The following is a 27,969-nucleotide window of genomic DNA, read 5'->3' on the forward strand; positions in this document are numbered from 1 at the left end:
AGAGGACCAATACCATCAGGAGGGTGATGCTTTGACTTGCAAGAGAATTGGATTTAAGTGAGGTAGGGCTGTGCAAAGTCATCAGCCCCACTCTCTCCTCCAGCATCATTGGAGCCCAGTGACAAGACGAAAGTCAGGACAACTGGTGATGGCCCAGAATATTTTTGTTAATGCGTAAATAAAAGAGTGAGGGTCGTTTCCAAAAGCCATCCCATGCTTCCACATGAGCCCTCCAGTACCCCACTTCTCCTGTCCCCTGCCCTTCCTCCTCTCTTAAAGTCAAGACAGTCTGGACTCACTTCACCTCACTCATGGCCAGAAGGAAGGCTAGGGTTTGCCACCTGTGGGGGTCTCCTGAGGGTTGTCTGTCACAAACAGGAAGCTGTGGGTAGGGGAAAGGGGGGGCCAGTGTCAGGTAGGAAAATAGCAACAGAGATATGAAGCCACTCGAGGACGGCTCTTATACCCTCCAAGCCTCGATGTGCAAATAATGGAAGGAGAAAAAAAATAAAACAACCACTCGATTTGGAGTTTGGAAACCTGGGTTCTAGTCTTGGCTACATCTCTGACTTGCTAGGTGACTCTGGGCTAGTTCTTTTCCCCTGGGTCTTAGTTTCTTTTTCTGTAAAATGAGGACATTCTTGATTAATATAATGACCAATCATGATTTCAGATGACTGAAGAGGAAGCTTGCTACCCACCTCCTAACTAGAAGGCAAGAGACTGGAGGTGCAGAATGAGTCACATTTTCAGATGAGAATCTCCCAGTATGGGAATTTCTTTTCACTGGGCATATTTGCTACAAGGGTTTTCTTTTCTTTTTTCAATGGGGTGGAGGGTGTGTGTGTGAGGGGCACAGCCAGGGTTGCAAAAAAAAAAAAAAGATTGTTGAAGTATTTTAAAGTATGTACAAGAGAGAACATAAGGAAGGTTAGAAGGGAACAGATGAGTATGACAGATTTGAAAGCTGTATGATGAATTTATTATGTGCTTAAAAAGAAAAGAAGCTGTACATAATAGAGACTTGCAGTTTGGGATTTGATTTTTTTTCTATTCTACTTTATATATAGAAATGCTCATCTTTTTTGGCATTTATTAAGTGCAGAAAAGAAAATGAGGGAATTTGATTAGATCAGTGGTTCTCAAAGCGTGGTCTTGGGGACCCCTAGACCTTCTTGGTGGGTCTATGAGGTCAAAACTATTTTCATAGTTATACTAAGATATTTAAATTTCTAATACAGTAAATGTTGGTAGATATAACCCACATAAACAAAAACTCTTTGTGGTCCTCGATAATTTTTAAGAGTGTAAAAGGGAGCAAAAAGTTTGAGAACTACCGTTATTAAATGACTTCTAAAATTCCTTCCAGCTCTAACCTTCTGTGCTCTAAGTTCCTTTTTTAGCTCTAACATTGCGTTCAAGACACTCCTTCCCCAGCTTCCTCTGGGCCACAGTTTACATCCCGGCTTCTACAGGAAGCTTTCCCCAGCTTCTCCTAATTCCAGTGCCTTTCCTCTGTTAATTATTTCCTATTTATCCTGTATATAGCATTCTTTGTACATATCAGTTTGCGTGCTGTCTCCCCATTTAGATAGTAAGCCCCTTGAGGGCAGGGATTCTATTTTGCTTCCTTGTATCCCCAGCTCAGTACCTGGCACACAGTAGGTGCTTAATAAATGTTGATCAATTGATCTTTGTACCCCTGGTGTCCAGTATAGTGCCTGGGACATTGTAGGTCCCTAATAAGTGTTTCTTGACCTGAAATCAATTGGGTTGAAAAGGCAGATCATTGGCCTGTGTGGTAGTGGGGAGATAGTCCTGATCCTGGCAGCTATATTTCTACAGAGCCCATGCTGCTTCTAAAGGGTATACTCACTGAGTGTGAACATATTGTCTAACCTAGAACATTTTCTGTGTCCTGAGTGTGTCTGGGCTCTGAATTAACCAGTCTGTCAAGCCCTATGTGCAGGCCTTAATTGGGAAAAGTGAAGAGGCTGATAGAGTATAAGAAGGAAAGCACCCCGTGGTCAAGGGCTCTTCTTCACTTTGTCTTTTTATTCTCTGGCTCTAATGTAGTTCCTTGAATCTAGTAGGTAGTTGGTTAAGCATTCATTGGATTGGATTGGGTTGGATGGCAGCAGTCAAGATGTGATAAAAGTTCATGAATTCTCCTAAGCTTCTGTGATTTTTTTTTTAAGTTAGTTTAGTCTTATTTGAGTTAGAGATGTTTGGTAAACTGTACACAGACATGTACATACTCCTCTGTGTTTGTATGAATGTAGGGAAGTGAAGAGGAAGACTGGGTTATTTGGGGAGAAACCTAGCTGCATGAGTCCCTGAGGGGACCTGGCTGTGGGCGGCCTCCCTTCCTCCCTGGAGCAACTGGGTAGGTAGGCTGCCTCTGACAATGCAACCATGGTTTTGGTTCAGCAACTCCCACCAGCCCCTGCCTGCCCCAGCATCCACCTCGCTGATGCAGACACCCAGCGGAGTTATAGCCCAACTCGCCATGCAGCAGACCCTTTTCTTCCTCCTCCTCTCCCTCCTCCTCTCCTTTCTCTTTCTTACCCCACAGGGTGCTGAGCCCCAAGACCCACTGAGTGTGGAGGCTGAAGGTAGGAACCAGCAGAGATGTGGGACTCTCATCCCAGCTTGGCCACCAACCTATTGTGTGATCTTGGATAGTTTCTCTCTCTCTGGGCTTCATTTTCTTCCTCTGTAAAATGAGATCGGAGATCAGACCAGATGATCCGCAGAAGGTCTTTTCCAGATCTAGATTCAGCGCCTTATTGGGAAGGAACCATAGTGTCTCCTGGGCTTAGGGTAGGGGTTGGGTTGATGATGGGGAGAGGAGGAAGTAGAGATGCTAAAGAAAAATAACTCATAAATTAATTTTAATGTGTTTGAGCCCTTTCTTCATAACAACCCTGGGAAGTAGCAAGTATTTCTACTCCTCTTGGATGAGAAAACTGGTCTCAGAAAAATGATGGAACAGGGCCTATGGTCCCGTAACTAGTGAGAGTTGGGGCTTGTTCTTAGGCCCCGGATTCACGTCACCACTTCCTCACCCTTTCTCCCCCCTCTCTCCTCTCTCTCTCCGCAGAGGGGAGGAATGCAGTGTTGCCATGCCTGATTGACCCCAGGGATGGACCTTTTGAGCCAATCACCTGGTCTGGAGGAGGGCAGCTGTCCTCTTTGCAGCAACTAACCCTGAAAAGCCCAGGGCTGGGGGCCCAGGTGGGACCCTCGAACATCTCCCTCTTCATCTATAACGTCTCAGCCGAGTCTGGGGGCTTCTACCTCTGTGATTGGGGACCACTCACAAAGCAAGAGTCGAAGTTGGGGGCTGCTATCAGTATCAAGGGCAGTGGTGAGGGGCCAGACTGGAGGTTCAAGGTGGGGGTGGGGGTGAGGGGGAACCTGAAGCTCTGGGCTCAGTAAAGAGGGGAGGGGGTTGGGGAAGGAAATGGCTGTGGGCCTCAGTTTCCCATTCTTCTGAGAAACAATACATATGCTATCATTGAAGGAACGTTAGAATTGGGGTAAAAAACCAAAAATCTGAATCTGGATTCAGCTACTTCCTCCTTGTGTGATTGTGAGGAAGTCGTATTTTCCCTTTTTGGGTCTCAGTTTCTCCATCTGTAAAATGAGGGGTTCAGACTAAATGATGATGAAGATATAAATCTTATAATCCACGGAATGGGCTGTTGTTGCGGTCCTGAGGGAAAAGAGATTTTTAAGGATCTGGAGGGTGTGGGTGGGCAGGATGACGGGAGATCCTGATAGAGGTATTAAAACTGGGCTGGAGGGAGAGGCTCTGGGATATGAAGGCCGGACTGAGGGCTGTCTCCAGAGGGGGCTGGATGCCCCTGAGCCCAGCTCCCAGTCAACCTTGACCTTCCTCTGTCTCTACCTGTCTCCATCTCTGTGTTGCTAGGTGAACTGTTCCAGTGGAATGCTACAGGCCCAGAGGGCTGTGGTCTTAGGAAGGAATCCTTGTCTGGGATCCTGCCTTCCAGCTTTTCAGGATCCAGGTTCCAAACTGATCCCTCCACTCAACTATATGTATGGGCTGAGGACAAACCTGAGCTGTGGGATCCCTTCACTCCGTGTAATGACCAGAACCAAACAGAGGGTAAGTAGGGGGTTATGGGAGGGGGAGGCAAGAAGAAGTTAAGCAGGTGTGGTCTAGTTTAGGATATCAGGTGGAGGGCAGCTAGGTGGCAAAGTGGATAGAACTCTGGGCCTGGATTCAGGAAGACCTGAGTTCAAATCCAGCCACAGACATTTACTAGCTGTTTGCCTCAGTTTCCTCAACTGTAAGATGGGATAATAATAGCACCTACCTTGAAGGTTGTATTTGTAAAGTGCTTAGTATAGTGAATGTCTGTCACATAGATGCTCTATAAATGCTACTTTTATTATTAATTATTAAACAGCAGGAGCTGGCTCCTTCCTCCTAGAGCTCAGCCTAGACTATCTCCTGCACCTAGAATACTCCCCAGTACAGAAGAGACTCAGGAAGAAATGAATTCTAATCCATCCTCAGACAGTTGTTAGCTGGGTGACGCTGGGCAAGTAATGTAACCTCCATTCTGCATGGTTGCCTCATGTGTAAAATGGGGATAATGATAGGGTTACTGTAAGGATCAAATAAGACCATATTTGTAAAGCACTTGGTTTAGTGCCTGGCACACAGTAAGCACTTAATAAATGCTCCTTTCCTTCCCATCGCCACATGTTGACATCACACTGGTCCTTCCAAACCTTTCTTTCCAAGCCTTCCTTGGTTCCTAGATCTCTCCCTCCTTTGATCTGTATTTAAGCTTTGAAGAGCTGTCAGATGGAAGAGAGGCTTGATCTGTTGTTCCCCGGGGAGAGGGCAGACCTAGGAGCAAAGAGTGGATGATTCAGGAAGGCAAATCTAAGCTTTGATGTCCTGAGAAATCTCTTTAACAGAGTCACTCCACAGGTGGAAAGGGTTGGTCTTCCTCACTGGAAGTCTTCAAGTAGAGGCTGAATCACCACTTTGGGGTATGTTTTGGTAGTATTTTTTTTTTTAGGGATGAGTTGAACCCCATGGCCAGCTAACTTTCCTGTGATCCTGCAATCTTACAGCACTTTGTATGAAATTTCTTATGCCCTAGTTTGTCCCCAGGCTTTCAGATTCAGGAAGCACTTGCTTCACAATAATCCTGTAAAGTAGGAAGTTTGGGGGGGGGTGTGTTTCCATTTTACAGACTTGGAAACTGAGGCTCAGAGAATTCATGTGACTTCCCATGATCACATGGTCACACAGCTAGTAACAGAATCAGAGCCAGAATTCAAACCTAGGTCCCCAGATTCTAAGTCCAATATATTGCTGTGTGATACTGGGCAAGTAATTTAACCTTAATTCTGCATGATTACCTCATCTGTACAATGAGGATAAAATCTACCTCCCAGGATTATTGTAAGGATCTACAGCTACAATAGAAAGTCCAGGATGCTCCCCGACTTCCTACCTCTTTGCCTTATCGCATCTGAACCATTTTGGGTTTTAGCAAGAGTTTTTATTTACAAATATGAGATACTTCCATATTTCAAAAGACCCCCACCATTTCATTGATGGATGGGATGTACTTTCTCTACCAAAGCTATGGCAGAAGGAAACATGGTAGTGTAAAGAGCATGGAAGTAACAACAAGAGGTCCTGGGTTCAAATTTCAATCCCCTCTGTGCCTTCTAGGGTTGCTTTCTCTTCTGTAAAATGAAAGGGTTGGATTAGACTATGTCCAGGAGGTCTGTGAGCTTGTTTTTTAAATATTTGGATCATTATAATCCAGTATAATTGTTTTCCTATGTAATCCCCTGCATTTGATTTTATGCATTTAAAAACATTATTCTGAGAAAGGGTCCAGAAGTGTCACTAAACTGTCAAAGCAGGCCAAGGCACACAAAAAACAAACAAACGGGTTAGGAGCCCCTGGATTAGACGATCTCCAAAGTTTCTTTCGGTTCTGACATTTTTATGATCTTATGAGGGGGTGTAACCAGAACATCACCTCATCACCTGCTCCCTGAGCTTGTCATGAGGAGCCAGACTGCAGTGAGCTAGGTTGGGTCCTGGGATGGCAGACACAAAGTCTGTGGCTGGGCCTGTTCTCCAAGACTTTCCAGCTTGGCAGGACCTGGCACCCCACTATTAGCATGGCTTCCAAGAAACCAGGGCCATCTCCACACAGTCATCTCCACAACCAGTAGAGGTTGAAAAAGAAAAAAATATAAATTCAAAATGTTGCTATGGAAAGACCATTTGGAATTGAGGATCCTGGGGTGTGAATCCTGGCTTGACATTTATTAGCTATATGACCCTAAGTGAGTCACTTAGCCCTTCTGAGCTTTAGTTTCTTTATCCGTCAAATGGAGATCATAATACTTAGACTTCCTACCTTACAGGTTTCTCATGGGGAAAATACTTTGTAAACCTTAAAGTGCCATAGATATATCAGCTTTTATTAAATAAAAGAGGAGGGTGAAGGCAATTAGAAGCACAGATAAAATAAAGCAGCCTAGTACAGACTGGGGGCTACCAAATGGAGGGAAAATCTCCCAGGGCCTTCCTGGGCTCTGTAATTCTCTAGGCCTGGAGGTCATTCTTAGGGTTACTCCTATCCTGGCCTCTAATGAGAATGGTACCTTTTGGTCCCATAACACTCTTTCATCACCTCTTCATACAACCTATTTCATCTCCATTGTGAGTGGCCAGTCTGAGTCCTGGAGACCAATGGACTCCAGAGCTAGGGTCTTGTACCCCTAGGGGCCCATGGCATGACCCTAAGGGGTCCAAGCTGTTGGAGCATGGGAAGATGGGTGGCAGATCTGATCATGCCAGTTCCCATACTCAGTGAATTCCAATGACTTTCTATTGCCTTTAGGATCAAACATTCTTTCACTTTTACCTCATCTTTTTTTCAATATCTGTTTTTGTATAAGTTTTACAATGTATAAGTATTAGTGCAGTAGCATATACACATATCTATATATGATTTATAAATAAGTAAATATAGCTCTCTTGGTGGTACATGCTCAAAATTTTTTGATGGGTTATCCACTGCACGAGACTAAGTAAGTTCCCTGATTCTACAGTAAGAAAGTTTGCTCAGCTCATCAGGAATCCTTTCCATTGACTTGGTGAAGGAGGTTTTGTGTTCTTCTCACATTCATAGGATCATAGATCATAGATCTGAAAGGGACTTTAAAGGCCATCTTGAACAACCTTCTCATTTTTACAGATGTGGAAACTGAGGCCTGGAGTGGTTGAGTGACTTGTCCAAGGTCTCACACAGCTACAATAGAAAGTAATTCAGTGAGCATGTCAATGCAGTTCTGACTCCAAATCAATACTCTTCACATTTCACTGTGCTGCTTGAAAAGAACCTTAGGGATCATCTAGTCCAGCCGTTCTCAGGACCCTTGTACAGTCTTAAAAATTATTGAGGATCCCCGCCAAGAGATTTTGTTTATTTGGGTTATATCTGTTGATATTTACCATGTTTAGAAAGTAAAACATCTTAGTATTATTATGAAAAGAGTTTTGACCTTACGGACCTCCTGAAAGAGTATCGAGGACCCCCAAGCTCCTGGACTACACTTTAAGAACCACTGGTCTAGTCTAAGCCCTCTCATCTTTACCAGTTTACAAGAAACTTTCTTTACGACTCCCCTGTCTTGGTGCAGAGAGAGTGGGGAAAAAAGACATTATAAAATATGGTATTATTGTAGTTATGCCTCATTAGCCAGAAAAAGAATAAAATCCAGCACCCCAAGTTCACAAACATTCCTTGTATTTCTATCCTTCCACTATACACTAAGTCCCATGAGGGTAAGGCCTTTGTCTTATTTATCTTTATGTCTCCCCTAGTGCTGGGCACAGTGGTATATGTGTGTGTGTATATATCTGTGTATATATTACATATATGTAATGTGTATATATTACATATATGTGTATATATATGTGTTGAGGGAGAAAAGAACCCAGGGATGTAGAAATCTCAAACCAAAGTTCCCCAGTTGCCTGGAATAAATTCGCAGACCCAAGCATTCTTTAAGTCAAAGAGGCAAAGATTTATTATGCTTTATGTAAATAAAGTGGGCAAGAGTTCTTACCATACCTGCAACCATACAGAGCTACAGAGAAAGTTTAAGTAAAAGATTTAGGGGTGACATCTGTCAATTAGGTGTTTTGGGATGGGATTAGGGAGTGTTTAAACAGTGTTTAAGGGGTGGTCAGTTCTTAAAGGAACATACACTTTTTGTATCTACTATGCAGGTATTTTATCCAGAGTTCACTGGGAAATAACCCAAGGTGGGGCTACCTGTGGGTGTGGTTTTTGCTGTGAAACATCACTAAGTCACCAAAAGTTCATGGCTGACTGGGAATATCCAGGTGGATTCTATCACATGTCTTGTTAGACAAAATTAATGTAAGGGACTATACATTTGACTATGTCTAGGATGTGTGTTAGATGCAGTGTATAGTCAGTTATCAACACCTGGAAATCAATCTATAATTAGGCATAGCTGCTTACTGAGGAAGAAGCAGAGATAATTTTGGGCCACGCTGCCCTTTAGCTAGAGAGAGACTGCTAGGGCCAATGCTTTGAAGCTAGGGAGAAATTTTAGAACTGGAGTTCAGGCACAGGCACCCAGGCAGAGGCTAAGGGGAAATGTGATGTTAGAATTAGGGTCCAAGCACAAGCACCCTATCATATGTATGTGTGTATATACACATACTATATATAATGCCAAATATAAGTATAGTATATACTATATATAAGTATAGTACTATATATAAGTACTATATATAAAGTACTATATATGTATAGTTCTTAACTGGATTGTTGTTGAATTTGTAAATGTTTATGGAATGAGAATGTTTGGAGTTAGGGAGTCGATAGCCGCACTGTCCTCTGTCTCGGTCAGACCCTAGCTAGTATATTCAGGTGCCATGTTTTAGGGAGGACATTGAGAAACTGAAGAGTGTCCAGAAGAAGGTGATGGTGAAGAGTGTGGACATCATGCCGTAAGAATATAAGGTGAAGGAACTGGAGATATTTAGCCTGAAGAAGAGAAGACTTAGGGGAAGACACCATGGCTATGTTCAAGCATTTGAAAGTCCGTCCTATAAAAAATAAATGATTAGACCTTGTTCTTCTCATCCTCTAAGGGGAGAACTAGGAGTGTTTTTCAGTCGTGTCTCATTTGGGGATTTTCTGGCAAAGGTACTGGAATGGTTTGCCATTTCCTTCAGCTCATTTTGCAGATGAGGAAACTGAGGCAAATGGGGTTATATGACTTGCCCAGGGTCACACAGCTAGTGTCTGAGGTTGGATTTGAATTCAGTTCTTTTTGACTCCAGGACTAGCGCTCTAACCACTGTACCTACCTAGCTGTCCCAAAAGATAGTTCAGTGGTTTGCCATTTCCTTCTCCAGCTCATGAACTAGAGGTAGTGGGTATGAAGTAGGAGTAATGTGTGAAAGTATGTTGAGGCTTAATAGTAAGAAAAACTTCCCATCAATTATTGCTGTCCAGATAGGCTGGCTCAGGAGACATTGGGTTCGTCCTTACTTGAGCTTTTGTTTGTTTACGCTGATAATCTACAAATGATTTAATCTGGTTTGGGAATGTGCTATTGCTTTTTATTTGTTTTATTGATAAATTTGGTTTTTAAAATTTTTATCTCATTTGTGTTGCTATACTTTATTTTTACAACACTTTCGTTTCTGAATGCCTCTCCTCCTTGTAACAAAGATTAGAAAAAAAGAAAGCAGGGGTGGAGTTGGGGGAGAGAAGAAACAGTTTAGCAAAACCAGTGAACATATCAATCGTGCCTGGTAATGTTTATAATATTCCACATGCATCTTCCCCAGCTTCTTTGTAAGCTGGGGAAGAAAGAGTGTTCTATGAATTCTTCTCTAAGGTCATGATCAGTCATAATTATACTGTAATATTTCCCTTTTATGTGCGTGCTTTTTCTGTTTACACTGATATAATCACTATTCATATTGTTTTCCTGGTTCTGCATACTCCACTCCATCAATTTAAACAAGTGTTTCCACTCTTCTCTGTATTGTGCATATTCGTCATCACTTATGGATCAGAAGTATTTCATTTGTTTATGTAGCACAATTTGTTTAGCATTTTCCAATGAATAAGTATCCACTTTATTTCCAGTGCTTTGCTACGACAAAAAAAAATGTTATGAATATTTAGGTGTACATAGGATCTTTCTACCTTTTACTTCCTTAAAGTACATGATTAGCTGTAGTATCTCTGGGTTACAGAGTATGAATTTTTTAGTTATTTAGGAAACCTAATTTTTGCAAAACATGCTTTCTTATTTTCCCAGCTGATATTTTCAAATAGGGCGTTACTCTCCATGTAACTAATGGTCTTGGGTTTGTTGAATTATGTGTTATTGAGTTTGATGGTTTCTGATTATTCCTCATCTAGTCTGTTCTGCTAAGCTTTGCTTTTATTGGTAACCAAATAGTTTTGGAATGTGTTGTTGTTTTTTGTTTGTTACATTTTATTTTCATAACGGAGGCAAACAGTGGCAAAAAACCTACAAAATATACTCCTCTCAACAGTTGAAAAAGGCACCCAGACTAGAGGGCTTGCCCATAATTCTTGCAATCCTACACTTCTGAAATTAACTGATGGTTAAAAAAATTTTTTGAAAAGGAAGGCTGTGTCTTTAGATTTGACCAGTTGGTACCATCATACTTAACCTGAGTCTTTTCATCATTTAATATATTCTTTCTTTACATAGTTGTATATTATTCTCTTGGGTAGGCTCCATAGCCTAACGTCAAGGCACTGCTGCTCAGTTATCTCAGGGAGTAAGGGCACTTCACTCACTGTTCTGTCCTCAGGCTTGCGGTTTGGACCAGGTTCGGTTCTGGGGAGCCTTACTGTAATGAGAAGAGTTGTTCTAACACTTGGTGGCTCATTAAATCCCCATCCTCTGACACCTCTGCAGATGATTTTACTTATTAGCTTATATCTAGGGAAGACTAAAAAGATAGTTAATGTACAATATGAATCAAGTATGGGACAAGTAGTTTATTTCTAGACACTCAAGAAATGTTAGATACAAAATACTCACTTGTACATTAACAGAACAGAATTCAGCAACTTAATTTATAATTACTGGTACAGAATGTTTTCCTAGTATTTAAACTTCCTCAGAATATTACAGTGATTTGCAAGACTACAAACAAATTAGACATTTTTCACTTCATTGTCTAAACAACTCCTGGTATACACTTGCTGGTAAAATGGCCAGGTTTGGACTAATCTTCTTGCTAGTGACTGTCCTCACCATTGTAGAACTTTTATGTTCTATGAGTCAGGTCCAGCTGAAGGAGTGGGGAACCTGTGGCCTCGAGGCCACATGTGGTCGTCCAGGTCCTTGGGCCTAGGCCTTTTGACTGGGTACAAGTTTTACAGAACAAATCCTTTTATTAAGGAGATTTATTCTGTGAAGTTTGGATTCAGCCAAAGGGCTGCACTTGAGGAATAAAGGGCCACAGGTTCCTCACCCCTGCCCTAGTTTTATAAGGTTAAGTGACTTGCCCAAAGTCACACAGCTAGTAAGCATCTGAGGTTGGATTTGAACTTAGGTCTTCCTGATTCAAGGCCCAGCTCTCTGTCCACTGAGCCATCTAGCTGACTCACATCCCTTAACCTATCTGGCTATACCTCTAAACCTGAACATATCCATCTCAGAGTAATCGTTTGCTTAAGCTGGCTGTTGTTCAGTCATGTCTGACTCTTCATAGGGTCATGAAGATTTTTCTTGACAAAGATGCTGGAATGGTTTATCATTTCCTTCTCCAGCTCATTTTACAGATGAGAAAACTGAGGCAAACAAGGTTAAGTGATTTGCCCAGGGTCACCCACCTAATAAGCGTCTGAGGTCAGATTTGAAATCAGGAAGTTGAGTCTTCCTGACTCCAGGGTCACCTAGCTTCCCTTAAGTTTCGATTAAGTTCGTGAAAGAACAAAAACAAAAGAGGCAGGTCATGTGCTTTAGCTTTCATGTGGTTGTGGCTGCACTGAGGCTGGGGCTGGAGGATGGAACCTGCTACCCCTCCCTGACCCAACCTTCCATATATACCTGGAAACAGTCCTTCATGATTTGAAGCTGGAAAAGAAGAGAGCCTCTCCTACTTTTAGCACATTCTTTGAGTCCTCAGATCTTCTGGTTCCACAGCCAATAAACAGACTCATTGTCCCACAGTAAAAGGCCTTCAATGGTGAGTCATATTGGATCAGAGGTAGGCTCTTCCACATCCCCAGCTTCCCATCCCAAGGCTTCCATGTGGAGCCGGGAATCATGGCTCTAGCCAGACATGTTCCATAGGAGTAGGTGGGGGCACTGGGAGAAAGGATGGTTCCTACCTTAATGGAATCATAGATTTAGGGCTCAAATGGGCCTTACAGGTGATCTCATTTTACAGAGGAGGAACCTGAGGCCCAGATAGGTTAAGGGACTTAGATGGTGCAATGGATAGAGTACTAGGTCTCGAGTAAGGAAGACATGAGTTCAAATCCAGCCTCAGATGCTCACTAGATGAGTAACCTTGAGCCAGTCACTTAGAAATCTGTTTGCCTCAGTTTCCTCAACTGTAAAATGGGGATCACAGTAGCACCTACCTCACAAGACTGTTGGGAGATAAGATTTGTAAAGTGCTTAGCACAGTGCCTGGCCCATAGGAGGTGCTATACAATGCTAGCTGTCATTGCTATTTTTAAGGCAAGGCAGAGTAAAGGTTTTAATTTGTGGCAGATTCAACCTGAGGGCCTCTGACCCCAAAGCCAGGGCTCTTTTCACTGCACCATACTGCTTTACACTGTTTTCTTTACTCCACATCACTTCATCTAAGCCTTACCATGTTTTTCCTTATGGTGTAATAATATTTTAATATGTTCCCATCTGTGTAACCCTTGGCACATCACCTAACCTCTCAGTGCACTAGGTGGCTGTCTAAGAATATACATTACAGAAAGGTACCAACCGGTATCAATGAAATCCCCATCCCCATCCCTACTTTCCTATACCACAGTTTATTTGAATATTCTCCAATCACCGAGTACAATTTACATCATTTTGCAGTACACTAGCATACATTTTGCTATTACCAATGGGCGTGATCTCTGAGAAATTTCACTAAATTATTCATAACTTTTGGCAAAGAGATTTCGTTTTTGTGCATATACTCCACCCCAAAGACAGACAGAAAGATTCCACACACAACAAAACAAAACAAACAAACTGGAAACCCAATGATTACCCATTGACCTGGGAATGACTGAAGAGACTGTGGTATGTAGACCTGACGAAATGCAATTGTCCCATAAGAAAAGCGACGGGAGAAGCAACATGATGCAGTCAATAGAGGGCTGGTCTTGGAATCAGGAAGACCTCCACTGAAGTCCTGTCTCTGGCACATACACTAGCTATGGTATACTAAACAAGTTACAGACCCTCTGTGTCTTAGGCAGCTCTCCAAGGCTGTCTTCTCCCTCCATGCTTGCTCTCTTTTGGTAACCTCACCAGATCCCATGGGTTTAGCTGTTATCTGTATGCAGGTGACTCCCAGGTTTCTATACCCACTTCCAGGTTCACCTATTGAACATTTCAAATTGTGTTTCAGTTGTACATCAAATTGTATTGTATAGAGACATCTTAGATTCAACATGTCTAAAACTGAGCTCATTATCTCTAAACACTCCCTTCTTCCAAACTCCTCCATTCTCATTGGAAGATACCACCATCCTCTTGGACATCCATGTTCATAACCTTGGCATTATCCTGTACTCCTTACCCCCCCCCATATCCAATCAATTACCAAATCTTTCCATTTCTACCTTCATGACATCTCTTATACCCTACTCCTTGTCTCCATTCACAGGGCTACCACCTTAGTTCAGGCCTTCCTTACCTCTCCCTGTGCTATTGTTACTGTTGAGTCATTTGAGTTGTGTCTGACTCTTTGTGACCCCATTTGGGGTTTTCTTGACCAAGATACTGGAGTGGTTTGCCATTTGAGGTTAAGTGCCTTGCCCAGGGTCACACAGCTATTAAGTGTCTGAGGCTGGATTTGAACTCAGGTCTTCCTGGACAAGTCAATTAACCTCTGTTTGCCTCAGTTTCCTCATCTATAAAACAGGGATAATAAATGCACCCACATCCAAAAGTTGTAAGGATCAGATGCCTAGTGCATAGTGGGTACTATGTTCCCTTCCCCTCTTCTTCCATACATTTATCAGCTGTTGGCTCTTATAAAGTTTATTTTACTTTTTTTTTGGATATCAGATTTTTAACAGACATGTTTAATGCAAAGATTTTCTTTTTAGTCTATATCTTTTCTTCATATTCTGGCTGCATTGTTTTTATGTATACAAAGGCCTTTTATTTTTTATGTGATCAAAATGATCTATTTTGTCTAAAATAATTTCTTTTGTATTATGACTGGTTAAGTTTTTCCCCTATCCACAGTTGCAAAAAAAAAAATCCTATTTTGTTTTATTGCTTTTTAGTTCAGGTGGCTTCTTATATTTAGATCATTTAGCATTTTGGAATATATTATGGTATATGGTATAAATTTTAGTTTAAACTCATTTTCTTCCAAACTGTTGAGTTGTTCCAGTGGTTTTTGTTATATAATGAGTTTCTTTATTACGGTAAAAATATTCTAGTCTGTAATGTGAGTAGGTGGGTTTTTGTTTTTTTTGGTAGGTCATGCAGAGTGGATCTAGAACAGAAATGAGGCATAAGATTTTTTTTAGTGATTTTCTCCTGGGTTCTGTGTGAGATCAAAACTAGTGAGCCAGTTGTGCTAGATTTATGAAGTATTCTATACAAATGAAGATTTTTTACATTTTAAAACCCTAGAATGAGCCTAGAAGACCATCTCCTTTCCCTCTCTCTCAGCAGAAGACTTCAACAAATACTTAATTAAAAAAAAATGAAGCTAAGAACAAAGCTCCCCCTTCTTCCCATTTTTACAGCTTAAATCATGTCAACATCTTCCCTTGATGTCTCTTCCTTTGCTCCAGTTTTTAGGGAAGAAGTGGCTTTTTCCTTGCAAATACAAATCCTTCTCTTTGGGCCCTTGATCTGAGTTCTGGCCTACCCCTCTCTAAAGGAGAATGCAAATGCCAAGTTTGGGAAAAGGTAGAGAAATGGCCAGCTTGGATAGCAGCCAATCTGGGAAGGGGCCGGACGAATCCAAGACTGCTGAGGCTGATAGAGAGAGACCTCAGATCGTATCAATCCATGCTACATTCAGGCTGTTCATTTACATCTTACCCAGTAATAAACTTCAGTGTTCCACTGCTTAGGAAAGGAGTAAGCCACCTCTATACCTGACAGCAGCAGCCACTCTATTAATGTGTTGAGTTTACATATTTACTTGTATTAGAGGAAAGAATTTAACCTAACTGTATTGCTATAGAAGAGGGCTGTAATATCCCAATCACAGAGTGGTGGAACATGCTATCTTCCTGAATCCTGCTTTGCTCATTTAGAATCAGTTCCTCAGACTAGTCAAGGTCAGGAGCCATCGCGATCTGTCTCCTGGAATCTCTGTTTAGTTCTCTTACATGGCTCTGACAACTCTCTCTGGCATCTCTTGTGTCCAGTGGTGAAGGTTTCAAAACCCCAGATGCACAAGGGAGAGATACCTCTCTTGGTATGGGCAAGGGTGATATCTGCCCTGAGGTTTCTCTGTCTTGGTTGGTGGTCTGGCCCTTGTCAGACCAACAAACAGCCTGTGTTTTGTTTTGTTTTTTTTAAAGAACCCCACTTAGTATTAAAATTCATATTATTTCCTTCACTTTCAGATCCATACATTTTCTTTCATTCCTCATTCAGTGTGGAGATGAGAGATAATGTGGAGGAAAGATCCACTCTCATAGCAGGGGCTACATTTGTACAAATTATTTTATAACAAGTGCTAGTTGTATCCTAGTTGGTTTAATATATGTTGTTGTTATTTTAAGGTATGTTCTTTCGTACGCATTCCCCCAGTTGATTTGTTAGTGATATGTAGAAATACCGATTATTTTTATAGATTTATTTTGTATTGTGTTTCTTTGCTGAAACTATCATCTCAATTAATTTTCCGATCATTTTCAAGGGTTTTCTAAATAAACCATTACCTTAGTCTCAGAGAGGCTTATTTTTGCCTCTGCTTTGTCAATACTTATTTCACTAATTTCTTTTTCTTGTCTTATTGCTATAGCCAGGATTTATAGTATTATATCAAGTAATAATGGGAAGAACAGGCATCTTTGCTTTACCCCCGACCTTTTGGGGAAAACTTTCAGTGTTTCCATTATAGTACAATGGTATTTCTTAGTTTTAGCCAATTTAAAAAATCATATCAAGGAAATATTCTTCCATTATTATTTTTTTTTAGTGTTTTAATGTAAACGAGTACTGTACTTTGCTTTTCCTGCACCTAGTGACACCATTATATAGTTTTCTTCTTTTTGTTTGTTTTTGTCACTCATGGTTCAGGGTTCCTCCAAAGACTGGGTTCACACAGACTGGCCTCAGTCCTGGAGACCTGACCCTAAAGGGATGAGTTTCTCTCTTTGACTTATACCCCCAACCAAAGAGTAAAACTCAGGGAAATCTTCAAAACAAAGTTTAGATATGATTTGTCTCCCCTAAAGTGGGTAATAGTCTTCCCAACTCCTATACTTTCATCAATGGACATTATAGGTATCAAGAATATAACACCCTTCATGTCACCCACCATAACAAAGGACTCACATCTGTAAGAAAATACAGGAAACGCAAAACAATCATACGGCTAATTAGACTCCTTCCAGAAAATAAAGACACTTTAGGGGACTGGGGAACAAATACTGCCCATTTACTTCAGATTTGCTCTGAGTAACTCACAACAATATCGTGGAGGGTTGGCATGGTGCAGATCTCCTGGCCTGGCTTTAATCCTTAAGCTGCTGGATTCTCTTCTTTTCTGAGAAGTGGGCAGTTAAGGAAATCTCCCTCTGGGAGGCCAGTGTCAGATTTTCAAATTCATAAACTTTGGAATTCAGAATTAGCCATGAGGTAATCCCCAGATCGAGAAATATCTATTGTCAGGATTGTTAATCTTTGGCTTGTACTCAGAAAGTGAAACAGAAAGGCCAAAGGTGATGTGGAAGTGGAGGTTCAAAAATTCCCCTCTCAGGCTCACCTGGGTTAGTGTAAGATGCTTGCCATGTGCTTCTCCTATTGCAAATTGCCATTTTCTGCTCCTGGGGGTAAGGGAAAAGGGAAATATAAAGGAAAAAAAAACATGTAAAACAAAAAAAAAGAGTAAAAAGAGATGGGCCGTTTCATAGCTCATTCCTATGGACCACAGAGGGAATGTCTCCTCTGACAAGTCTGTTTTCTCAAGCTTCCATCAACCAGTCATTGAGAGGCATCCCCAGTCCCTGGGAATCACCAGAGGAGTCCCTAGGAATCACCAGAGGAGTCCCTAATGGCCTCTTAGAAATGGCTTAGGGCACAGATTTAACTCCATGAAAAGGAGACCCCCTTCCAACAAAGGTCCAGACTAATTTTAGCAAGTTGATTAGGGGAGGGGATTATCAAATTAAGCATGGATTCCCCCAAACAACCCCCAGCACATTATTACTGTGATTTATTATGCTAATTATTTTCCTCATGTTGAACCATCCTTGTACTCCTAATGTAGTGAGTACTCTCTGACCCACTATCCTGGAGGCAGGCTGCTATATATCCCCCTAGGTATCTAGAAGTACCTTGAAGGGTTAGGTAGTGTCTTTTCTTTATTGCTATTCCAAGTCCTCATAGATTGTGTTTCTACCCACTGTTATAGGCCAGTGATTAGAGCCCCTTTTCCTTTTAGCCATTTAACATCAATTAGCTTTTACAAGTGATATGTACTTCTAAACAAGGACAAAAGTATGAATATTTCCCCTCAACACCTTAGGGGCACACTCTTCTTTATCCCACATTGGTCTCTGAGGAGAATGGGCTCAAACTTAGTTAAGTTCCTACATAGCGTTGACTTTACAAAGTTCGTGTCCAAATGTGGCTTGACTGACAGATGAGTCTGTCTCACTGCTGAGCTGTGTTTTGAAGGTCATGCCATACTCCTCAGGGCATCAGGACTACAAAACCCAGATGTAGAGATGCCAGGATGCCAGGAGCCTTGCTCTCCCAACCTTTTAAAATTAACAAGGTCAGAGTCCCTAATGTCTTCACCTAAAATGGAAAGGGAAAAATTCAGAAGCAAAGGAACCAAGGCCTGTTTCACTGGGTCACTGTTGGCCTCACTGGGGAGAAGGCCCAAGGCATCTCCCTTTATAGTACTGTCTCTCTATGGACACCATCCCCAAAGAATTCAAACCAAGAAGGAACAGCCTAAGAGAAGAGCCAGGGAGGCCCTAGTTGCTAATACCTTTTAATGGCCCTCCTAGTCCAGGTACCTAACCAATCAAAAGGACTTCTCCTAACCATGTAGTTAGCAGGTCAGAACCAACTGCAGAATGTCTACAAGAGCACAAGCCTCTTGCTCCAAGGCTGTTCTATGACATTAATTACAGAATTACGTTAACAATGTAATAATTATATTATTACAGAATCTCCTGGAAGTAGGCTCCCTAGGCTTTTCCACTTGAGAATCCTCTGTCAGAAATACTCTGAGGATATGCAGTTCCCATTATTACTACTATAAATCCAACTTGGTCATGATTAATCTTTCTTTGTATATGTTGCTATATTTATTAACTTTGATAGTATTTTGTTTAACATTTTTGTATCAGTATTAATTAGTGATAATGATCTATCATTCTCTTTTTCTGCTTTTTCCTTCCCTGGTTTGAGTATCAGGACCATATTTGTCTCGTAGAACTAATTTGGTAGGGTACCTTCTTTCACTGTTTTTGAAAATAGTTTATATAGCATGGGAATTATTTGGTCTTTAAATATTTGCTAGAATGTAAATCAGTCTGGAATTTTTTTTTCTGTGACAGTTCATCTATGGTTTGCTTAATTTCTCATTTTGAGATTGTGTCATCTATTTCCTGTTTTCCTTATCTCAGAATTTTATATTTTTGAAGATATCAATCTGTTTTATTAAGACTTTCAATTTTGTTGGCATATAACTGAATATAAGAGGCAGTGTTGAGTACCGACGAGAGGATTGGCCTTAGAGTCAGGAATACCTGCGTTTGAAGCCTGCCTTTGTCATATACTGGCAATGTGGTCATGGGCTAGAAACTTCTCAATGTCTCTAAGCCAATCTATAAGAATATATTACAGGAATTGCTGATATACATTGGTAGAGGGACTTTCCCATACTGGGGAGTTCCCTACGAAAATGAAATCGCAGATCTCAAAAAACAAAAACAACCAAATGTTCTAGTTTCTGATAATTTCCTTTGTTTTCACTGTATTAATTGCTATCTTCCCTTCTCATTTTAAATTTTGGCAAGTTTGTTTTCCTTTCCTTTTCTCTTAAAAAAATTAAATTAGTTGATTGCTGATTGATTTTATTGGTATTTTTTAAAAGCCAAATCTCTGTTTTGTTTATTAGTTCATTTAAAAATGTGTATTTAGAAACTCTCAAAATTTCTTCTTTTGTGCTTGTATTAGGATTATTAGTTTTTTGGTTTACTGATTTGTGTGACCAATTCATTAGTCCTCTGTTTTTCTCTTTTATAAATGTAAGTGTTCAGAGATTTAAATTTGTCACTGACTGCTTTAGCTGAATCATATGAATTTTTCTATATTGTGTCACTAACATTATTTTCATGAACAGATACATATATAGATATGTATATATGTGTACATACATACACATATATACACACATTTTTTCTATGATTCAGTCTTTGACCCACTTAGGATATAATTTTTAGTTTTCATTAAGTTCTGCCTCTTTTGTTCATATTTTCCTCATTGATTACTATTTTATGGCATTATGGTCTATAAAGAATATGATTAAGATCTCTTCCTTTTTGCATTTATTTATGAGCTCTTTATGCCTTAGGATATGATCTTTTTTTATGAAGGTTCCATCTGTCTGCAAAAAATTAGCATGCTCTTTCAGATTCTCACGTGATACTCCTAGGTCTATCAAATTTAATGTTGATTTTGTAATTTTCTTCTTTTTAATTTTTGTTAGATTCATCAAATTTTGATGGAGAAACATCAAAGTTTCAAATCAGCGCATTATCGTTTAGTTATTTTTGGTGCTTCAGCCAGCTTTCCCTTCATGTTCTCAGTAGGTCTTTTAGTCTATGAGTATAGAATATGTGTCTGTTTATCCCTCTTGATAGAACCTATTTTCACTTCTGCTTCATCTAAGATCATGTTTGTTACTCTTGCTTTTTTTTTTTTTCCAACTGGGCAAAGCATAATGTACCGTATTCTAGTCCCTTGAATTATTATTTTTGTTTTGTCCTGTCACGTTTGATCCTTACAACAAATCCTTCTAAATAGGTGCTGTTATTACTCCCTTACAATTGAGGAAACTGAGGCAAACAGGTTAAGTGACTTGTCCAGAGTCATATAGCTAGTAAGGATCTGAGGTTGCATTTGAACTCATGTCTTCCTGATTCTAGGCCCAGCACTCTATGCACTGTGCTGCCAATTTATTAACATTTTCCACTGATTTTTCTAAGCATCTGAGTTTCATGTTCAACTTTTTATGTTTTCATTTATTTGATGTTCCTTTTTACGGATACCAGGTCTTTCTTCATTTCTCTTATTAACATAATTTTACATGATTTTGCTTCTAAACGTATTATTGTGCTCTTTTTCTGGAAATTTCTTCTTACTTTCCTCTATGCAGTAAATAATATATATTCATGTGCCCATTGTTTGGGAAACTTTTTGGGCTCATTTTAAGTCACTCTCTGAATCTTTCTTTCAGCCCTTAATAAATGTTTACTAACTGATTGAACGTGAGCAGTGTGGTATAGTGGATAGACTGCTGAAGTTGGAACTAGGAAAACCTGGGTTCAAATCTTGCCTCTGACACTCACAAGCTCTATGAGCCTGGGTAAATCACTGCTCCTCCGTGATCCTCAGTTTCTACATCTTTAAATTGAGGGGGTTGGACAAGGTGACCTTCCAGCTTTCAGTCTGTGATCCTATCTTAGTTTTCTTGTCTGAATTTCTCTCCTTTCCTCCCTCCCCTTTCTCTGTTATTCTTTTACTTTATTTGGCACACTTGTTGCCATTTGAAGGTGATGAAAGGAAGCTGGACTTAGTCATGACTACTTAGTCTGTAATCTTTCCACACTTCTCCAATCCCCTGAGATCCTTGATTGAAGGCTAGATGACCATGTGGAGAAGATTCTTAATCAGACGTGAGTCGGACTAGGTGAAAGCTGAGGTCCCTTCCAACTCTGACATTCTGTGAATGAATAAATTGATAAGCTGAACTGTGGTCTTTCTCCCTCAGATTATAAGGAGCTGACTCTGGCTCCAGGATCTCCTCTCTGGCTATCCTGTGAACACCCTCCATCCTCCCTGAACTGGGGTCCCACATCATGGATTCACTGGCGCCCTGGGAAAAACACTTCACTCCTGAGCCTGGAACTGGGAAAGGGCCTCCCAGCCAGAGAGTTCTGGGTTATAGGCACTCAAGGAGAAGGTGCCTTGCTAATTCTGCCCCAGGCTGTTCCCCAGGATGCTGGTTCCTACCTCTGTAAAAGTGGCAACCTCACCATCAGCATTGAGCTGAAAATCATCTCACAGCCAGGTAAAAAGAGTCATGTCCTCTACAGCTTTCTCTCGGGGGTCAAAGCTGAAAGATCTAATCTTTCATTCTTCTTGGAGCAGTTTGTGGGATGTGAAAGTGTGTGGGGATCCCCTATCCCACAGTCTAGTACTTGTCTGTGAAGGTTGAGAGAGGGAAGAGGAAGATTTCCCCCATCTCATTGTTCTTGTCATCCGTCTGCAGTATGGCGTTGGCTTTTGGGGGCTGGAGGCTGGAAGATTCCGGTTGTTGCTCTGACCTATGTGGCCTTCTGTCTGGGTACCCTGGTTGGGTTCCTTCAAGTTCAGAAAGGTGAGGGACTACCTCCTTTTCCCCTGCCCCTATCCCTGGTCCCGGCTCCCACTCCATCATAATCTCCATTTGGACTTCCCGAAGAAGTGGCCTCCATGCCAGCAGCCTCCTGCCCCATACCTGTGTTTGTCTATGTCTAGCCTACCTCCCCAATTTCCAGCCTTTCTGACTGATCCCAACCCAAACCCTCCTCTGACTCCTGGCTAGCCCTGCTTTTACGGAGAAAAAGGAAGCGGATGACCGATCGTACCAGGAGGTAAGAAAACTCAGTCTGGAGAAATCTCAGTCCCTCTGAACCTCATCCCAAGCCAGCACCCTACCCCTATCCTGGGACTAAGGTTCTTCTCCCCCATGCCCTCATTTCTTCTGTATCAGCCAATAGTAGTAATCCACGTTTCTAAAGGTCTTGTTGTGAGCTTTCATCACAGTAAACCTGTGAGACGGTAGTACAGATATCATTTTCATTATTTTACAGATAAGGAAACTGAGACTCAAAGAAGTTGAGGGATTTGCCTGAGGCTACCCAGCTAGTAAATGTGGGAACCAGGATTCCAACCCAGGGGTTTTGACTCCAAATTCAGCACCTCATCCTCAGGCCCCCTTCTGTTTCCCCCACCCCTCAGTTGTCCCATACCCACTTAGGTTCTCCATCACCTCTCTTTCTGGGGTCAGGTTCTTCAAAGTGATGTCTCCAGGGAATGAGGCCCAGAGTCAGTATGGGAATGTGTTACCCCTATCTGGGACGTCAAGCCTTGGAAATGGTGAGCAAGGTCCCCAAACTCCTGACTGAGATATACCCAGAGAATATAGTTAGGCCCATCCTTGAAACTTCCCCAGTCAGTCCTGTTTAAGATACATCCCAGCTGGAGGCTCATGGTTGAGCCTTTTTGTGGAGAGGAGAGCTCAGAGAGGAGAATACATTGAAGATAAAGAGAGAAATTGGAAAAGGAGAGGAGAGAAAAAGTGGGAGGATGAAGGAGAAGTTGGGGGGGGGCAAGGTGCTGAGAATAATCTCTACTAACAATCCGCTTAAGTTCTAATGGAGCAGACAACAACCATGTCTATAAATATATACAGCGTGAATAGGAAGTGAATAGAAATAAATACATGTAAAGCAGTTAAATACAGGGTAGTTTGGGAGGTAAGTGGATAAGGAAAGACTTCATGTAGAAGATGATGCTTGAGCTGAATAGTAAAGGAAGAGAGGGACAGTCTAAGGCAGGAGTAGGGAACCTGCAGCCTTGAGGCCACATGGGGCCCTCTAGGTCCTCAAGGTTGGCCTTTTGACTGAATCCAAATCTCACAGAACAAATCTTCTTAATAAAAGGATTTATTCTGTAAAACTTGGACTCAATCAAAAGGACCTAGAGGGCCCCATGTGGTCTCAAGGCCGCAGGTTCCCCATCCCTGATTTAAGGCATGAAGATAGGAGATGGAATGTGTACGGAACACAGAGAAAGGCCAAATTGGCTGACTCATGGAATGTAGGAGGGAGAGTAATATCCTAGGAAGCTAGAAAGATAGTTGGGGGTCAGTTGTGGAGAGCTTAAAAAGCTAAATAGATGAGTTTAGATTTAACCCAGAGGCAATAGGAAACTATTAGAATTGATTGAGTCAGGGAGCTACCTGGCCAAATCCATGCTTAAGGAAAATCACTCTGGCAGCAGTGTGGAAGACAGAGTGAATCGGTGAGAAGCTGGAGACTAATTTGGGAGGCTGGCGCAATAATCTAGGTGATGGACAGGTGATATGGATCTGGGCTAAGGTGGGAGCTGTGTGAGTGGAAGGAAGGGATCATGAGTGAGAAATGAGGTAGAGATAGCAACTGTAAGATTTGGAAACTGGTTGGACATGTGGGGTCAGGAGAGCCAAGAATCCAGGATAAAGCTGAGGTTACAAACCTGCGTGACTGGAAGAATGGTGATGCCTTTGACGGCAATAGGGAAGTTTGGAAGAGGAGAGTGTTTGAAGGGAAAGATGATGAGTTTGGCTTTAGCTGTGTTGAGTTTGAGATGTTTCAGGGGTGTCCGTTTTGAAATGTCCAATAGGCAATTGGTGATTTGAGACCAAAGCTTGGGGAGAGCCTGGGGCTGAATATGTAGATTTGGGAGACATCCTCATAAAAATGATAGTTAAACCCAAGGTTGCTGATGAGGTTACTAAGATAGAGTGCGTATGGAGAGAAAAGAACTCTAGGGAACACCCACATTTAGGGGGTGTAATATGAATCATGAGCCAGTAAAGGAGGTTGAAGAGTTAGATGGCAGAGAACCAGAAGAAGACAGTGTCATGAAAACCCGAAGAAGAGAGACTGCCCAGGAGGTCCACAGTGTTAAGTGCAGCAGGTATTTCTAAAACAAGATCAGAGATGCCCAACTTTTTGGGATCTGGATTCCTTTGGCAATATTGTGAAATCTATAGATCCCCTTCTTAGAATAATGTTTTCAAATATAGAAAATAAAATACGTAGGATTACAAAGGAAGACAATTATATTGAAGCAAAGATGTATTTTTTCCCCATCAAATTCACAGACTCACTGTAATCTTTTCATGGTTGGGGTGGGGTGGTCCATGGATAGATTACTATCAGATTTGACAATTATGAGATCATTGGTAACTTTAGAGAGGGTAGTTTGATTTGAATAGTGAGTTCAGAAGCCAGAATGCTTCAAAGGTTGAGGAATGAAACAGAATAAAGGAAGTGAAGGAGTGTAGACAGCTTTTTTAAGCTTTTTGGGTGAGGAAAAAAAGATATAAGATAAAAAAAAAAAACCTTGTGGGGATGGTGGAGTTTAGTGAAGATTTTTTTAAGGAGTTATTGAAGGTGTGTGTGTGTGTGTGTGTGTGTGTGTGTGTGTGAGAGAGAGAGAGAGAGAGAGAGAGAGAGAGAGAGGGAGGGAGGGAGAGAGAATGAGAATCCATGTTTCCATCTACTGGGAATGATGGGAGAGGATAGAATCAAGTGTGCAAGTAGAGGGATTGGCTAGGAGGAAAACCACTTCTTTGTCAGTGACTGGGGGGAAAGAAGAGAGCAGGAGATGATGTCAAGGGATTTTGATATGAAGAGAGGGGACATAGGGAGTCAATTAGGGAGAAATAAAAGTACTGTCTTGCTGTAGTGAGGGTCCAGTTGACATCACTCCATTTCTGTCCTGTAGTTCGGACCACGAAATGGACCCCTGGCTTTGGAGAAGCTACTCCATCCTTTGGTAACCCATACCGAAGGGACAAGGAAACAGGAATCCCTGGGCTCAGGAGTCCAGGGCAAGAAGGTGAGTGACTGACTCCTAAGAGGGTGTATCTGTTCTTCCCAGACTTGGGGTAGAGCTAGAGCCAAAGCCAGAGGAGGCAGAAGTATGGCATAGTAGAAAGGACATTGGATTAGGAGTCCTGATCATCAGTGGAATTCTGCCTCTGATGCTCATTTGCCATGTGGTCTCGGGAAAGTCATTTCTCCTCTGTGGGCCTCAGTTGTTTCATCTGTAAAGTGAGGCTCAGCAAGATATTTAATTTTCCATGTCAAATCTAAATCCATTATCCTATCACCGTCTTTGGCAAAGGGAACAGGGGAGGCATTTGCAAGGGGATTCCCCACTTCCCAGGCCCTGAGGGATCTCAGGTCCTGGGTATCTGGTTAGTAAAAGTGGAAGTCCATGTGGGAGAGAATAGGGGATCAGGGCTGCTGGGAGCAGGATGAGCTGGGGGAATTGGGAGCAGTGACCGTGTCTGCTCCACAGATCCAGAAGAGGAGGAAGGGGAAGGTTATGAGGAGCCAGATGGTGAAGAGGCTTCTGTGGCCTATGAAAATAGCCAGGACCAGATCTCCCAAGGTAATAATGTGTTGCTGTCCTCATTCAGTGCCCAATCTCCTCCATGTCACAGAGCCCAATCTTAACCTACTCAGCAACACCCCTCCCCCCACTAGCTCCTTCTTCCCTCTCTTTAAGGTATTGGGTGCACAGGTAGGTCAGTAAAGGACAGCGGGCACGAGTGTTCAGCCCTCTTTCTGACTCTCTTCCCTCCCCAGATGATTGGGGCTATGAGAATGAAGAGAATAGAAATGTGGCCGCTGAAGAAATAGAGGACGATTCTTTCTCCACTGGTAATGAGGAATTGCGGGAGGACACCTTAGGTGACTGGAGAGAGGGGACCCTGAAGAACCAAGAAGCCTGAGGGGAGCTGGGGAAAGGGAGGGATAGAGCAGTCCCGAGAGGCTCCGATGGAGACAGATTTCTCACCTCTCTTCCACCTTCCCCCTCTCTCTCCAACAGCTGAGTCTTATGAGAATGACAACAAGGAAATGGTTCCACCTGTCTACACAACAACAGGTGGGGGCAAGAACATTCCTAATTTAGGGGCTGGGAGAGTGGAAAGGGGAGTAGAAGGGTAGGATAGCAGGCCCAAAGACTCAAAGAATCCCTTTTTCTTTATGCTGTAGGCTTCCTGCTCCCCAAAGGACCTGTTTGGGACACCTGCCGGGAGGCTTCTTCACTTGGTGAGACATAGGACAATCTGCTCGGACCCTGACCTCCAGTAAAGGGGAGGGAACAATCATTTATATAGCGCTTACTATGTGCCATTCCCTGTACTAAGTGCTTTTAACAGATGTTATTTCATTATTATCTCAAATCTAGTTCTGACCATTCGTTCAGCACTCCAATAAACATGTATGGAATGCCTACTGTGTGTAGGGCATAAGGTTGGGCATTGGAGAAGATACCAAAGTTAGATACGACACTGGCTCCTGCACTCATAGAGCTAGCTTACTAAGACTGAACCTCACTGAATCTCACTTCTGTAGTGAGATATGGGCTAGTCCCCTTAACTCAGGCTCCCAACTCCTTGGGATTATCTTGCCCTGTCTAGCCTTTTTCTTTTCCACATGCATATCTTCATCCTACACCTACCAGCAGGGTCTCAGTCTTATGAAGACATGAGAGGGATCCTATATGCTGCCCCTCAAATCCGGAACCTTCATCCCCAGCCTGGCCCAACCCAGGAGGAAGGTGAGTATCCTTCAATCCTTAGCCTTGCCTAAGCTTTCTAGGATCCAAGTGGCCTCTTCTCTCTCTTATCCATCTCTCTTTCCTCTTTTAATCCAATCCCTTGTGCTGTTCAGATGGTGACTCCTACGAGAATATGGAAAATCCAGAAGAGGCTGGTCCAGATTGGGAGGCAGGGGGTTGGACCCCAACCTGGAACAATAGGTGAACCCCTCGACAGCCCCTTAAGTGAGTCGGAAGTAGGCCCCATCCAGTACTTGAGGAGGGGAGATTTGGGAGTTATGTTGGCAAACTGGATTCTGGTGGTGAGGGGAAGGGATCAAGGAAGGTAAGGTCTTTTTTGTGGAGCAGGGTAAGATGAAGCAAGAATTGTTAGAGCATTTGGGGATGATGCCTGGTGTTTTGGGAGGGAGGGATTTACAGAGGGCTAGAGGGAGGGGGAAGGGCACCCACTGAGCACCAACCTCCCATTTTTGTCCTTCCCTCTTTAGGTCTTAGAGACACAACTTCGATTTAGCATTCTTTTGATGCTTAGTCTCTCCATCTGGAGTGGCTAAGGTCTGATGATGTTCAGGGTGTGTGTGTGTGTGTGTGTGTGTGTGTGAGCGAGCAAGCATGTGCCCATTATCCCTTATCTCCCTCAATAAAATCCTGAGGTTCCTAATTTCAATAAACTGTGACTCTGTATGTTGGAGAGGGGTGAGGTAAGGGAATGGAAGCAAAAGATGGGACTATAGTTTGTTGAGCAGTCACTCAAAATCTGGTATGTTGCATCAAATAATTTCTCCTGGGGGAGAAGCTTCTTCAGGACACTTCTAGGGCCTCCCCTGGAGTCCGCTGGTTCAGACC

The 27,969-nt window shown here is 42.2% G+C and overlaps 1 protein-coding gene across 4 annotated transcripts; it reads left to right on the forward strand.

Moving 5' to 3' along the window:
- Positions 1-2,407: 2,407 nt before the first annotated feature.
- CD19 (CD19 molecule) lies at positions 2,408-27,731 on the forward strand. 4 transcript variants are annotated; one of them, XM_036738765.1, is made up of 15 exons: positions 2,408-2,615; positions 3,104-3,370; positions 3,938-4,135; positions 21,509-21,808; positions 22,010-22,117; positions 22,325-22,373; positions 22,790-22,878; positions 25,276-25,389; positions 25,855-25,947; positions 26,145-26,219; positions 26,389-26,445; positions 26,556-26,612; positions 27,028-27,123; positions 27,237-27,348; positions 27,612-27,731. In XM_036738765.1, the coding sequence occupies exons 1-14, from the start codon at positions 2,408-2,410 to the stop codon at positions 27,326-27,328; spliced, it is 1,803 nt and encodes a 600-aa protein (XP_036594660.1). In that variant the 3' UTR covers positions 27,329-27,348; positions 27,612-27,731. The 4 variants fall into 4 exon arrangements, with proteins under 4 accessions (XP_036594660.1, XP_036594659.1, XP_036594661.1 ...); XM_036738764.1 differs by having other exon boundaries at positions 27,237-27,324; XM_036738766.1 differs by having other exon boundaries at positions 27,031-27,123; positions 27,237-27,324.
- The last annotated feature ends 238 nt before the right edge of the window (positions 27,732-27,969 follow it).

This window comes from Trichosurus vulpecula, chromosome 9, assembly GCF_011100635.1.
Source record: "Trichosurus vulpecula isolate mTriVul1 chromosome 9, mTriVul1.pri, whole genome shotgun sequence".
In the NCBI taxonomy this organism is placed as follows: domain Eukaryota; kingdom Metazoa; phylum Chordata; class Mammalia; order Diprotodontia; family Phalangeridae; genus Trichosurus; species Trichosurus vulpecula.

Coding starts and splice junctions, on each gene's coding strand:
- CD19 (XM_036738764.1), top strand. CDS start 2,408: ATGCAACCATGGTTTTGGTTCAGCAACTCCCACCAGCCCCTGCCTGCC. Junction 2,616..3,103: donor ACTGAGTGTGGAGGCTGAAG/GTAGGAACCAGC, acceptor CTCTCTCCGCAG/AGGGGAGGAATGCAGTGTTG. Junction 26,220..26,388: donor GGACGATTCTTTCTCCACTG/GTAATGAGGAAT, acceptor TCTCTCCAACAG/CTGAGTCTTATGAGAATGAC.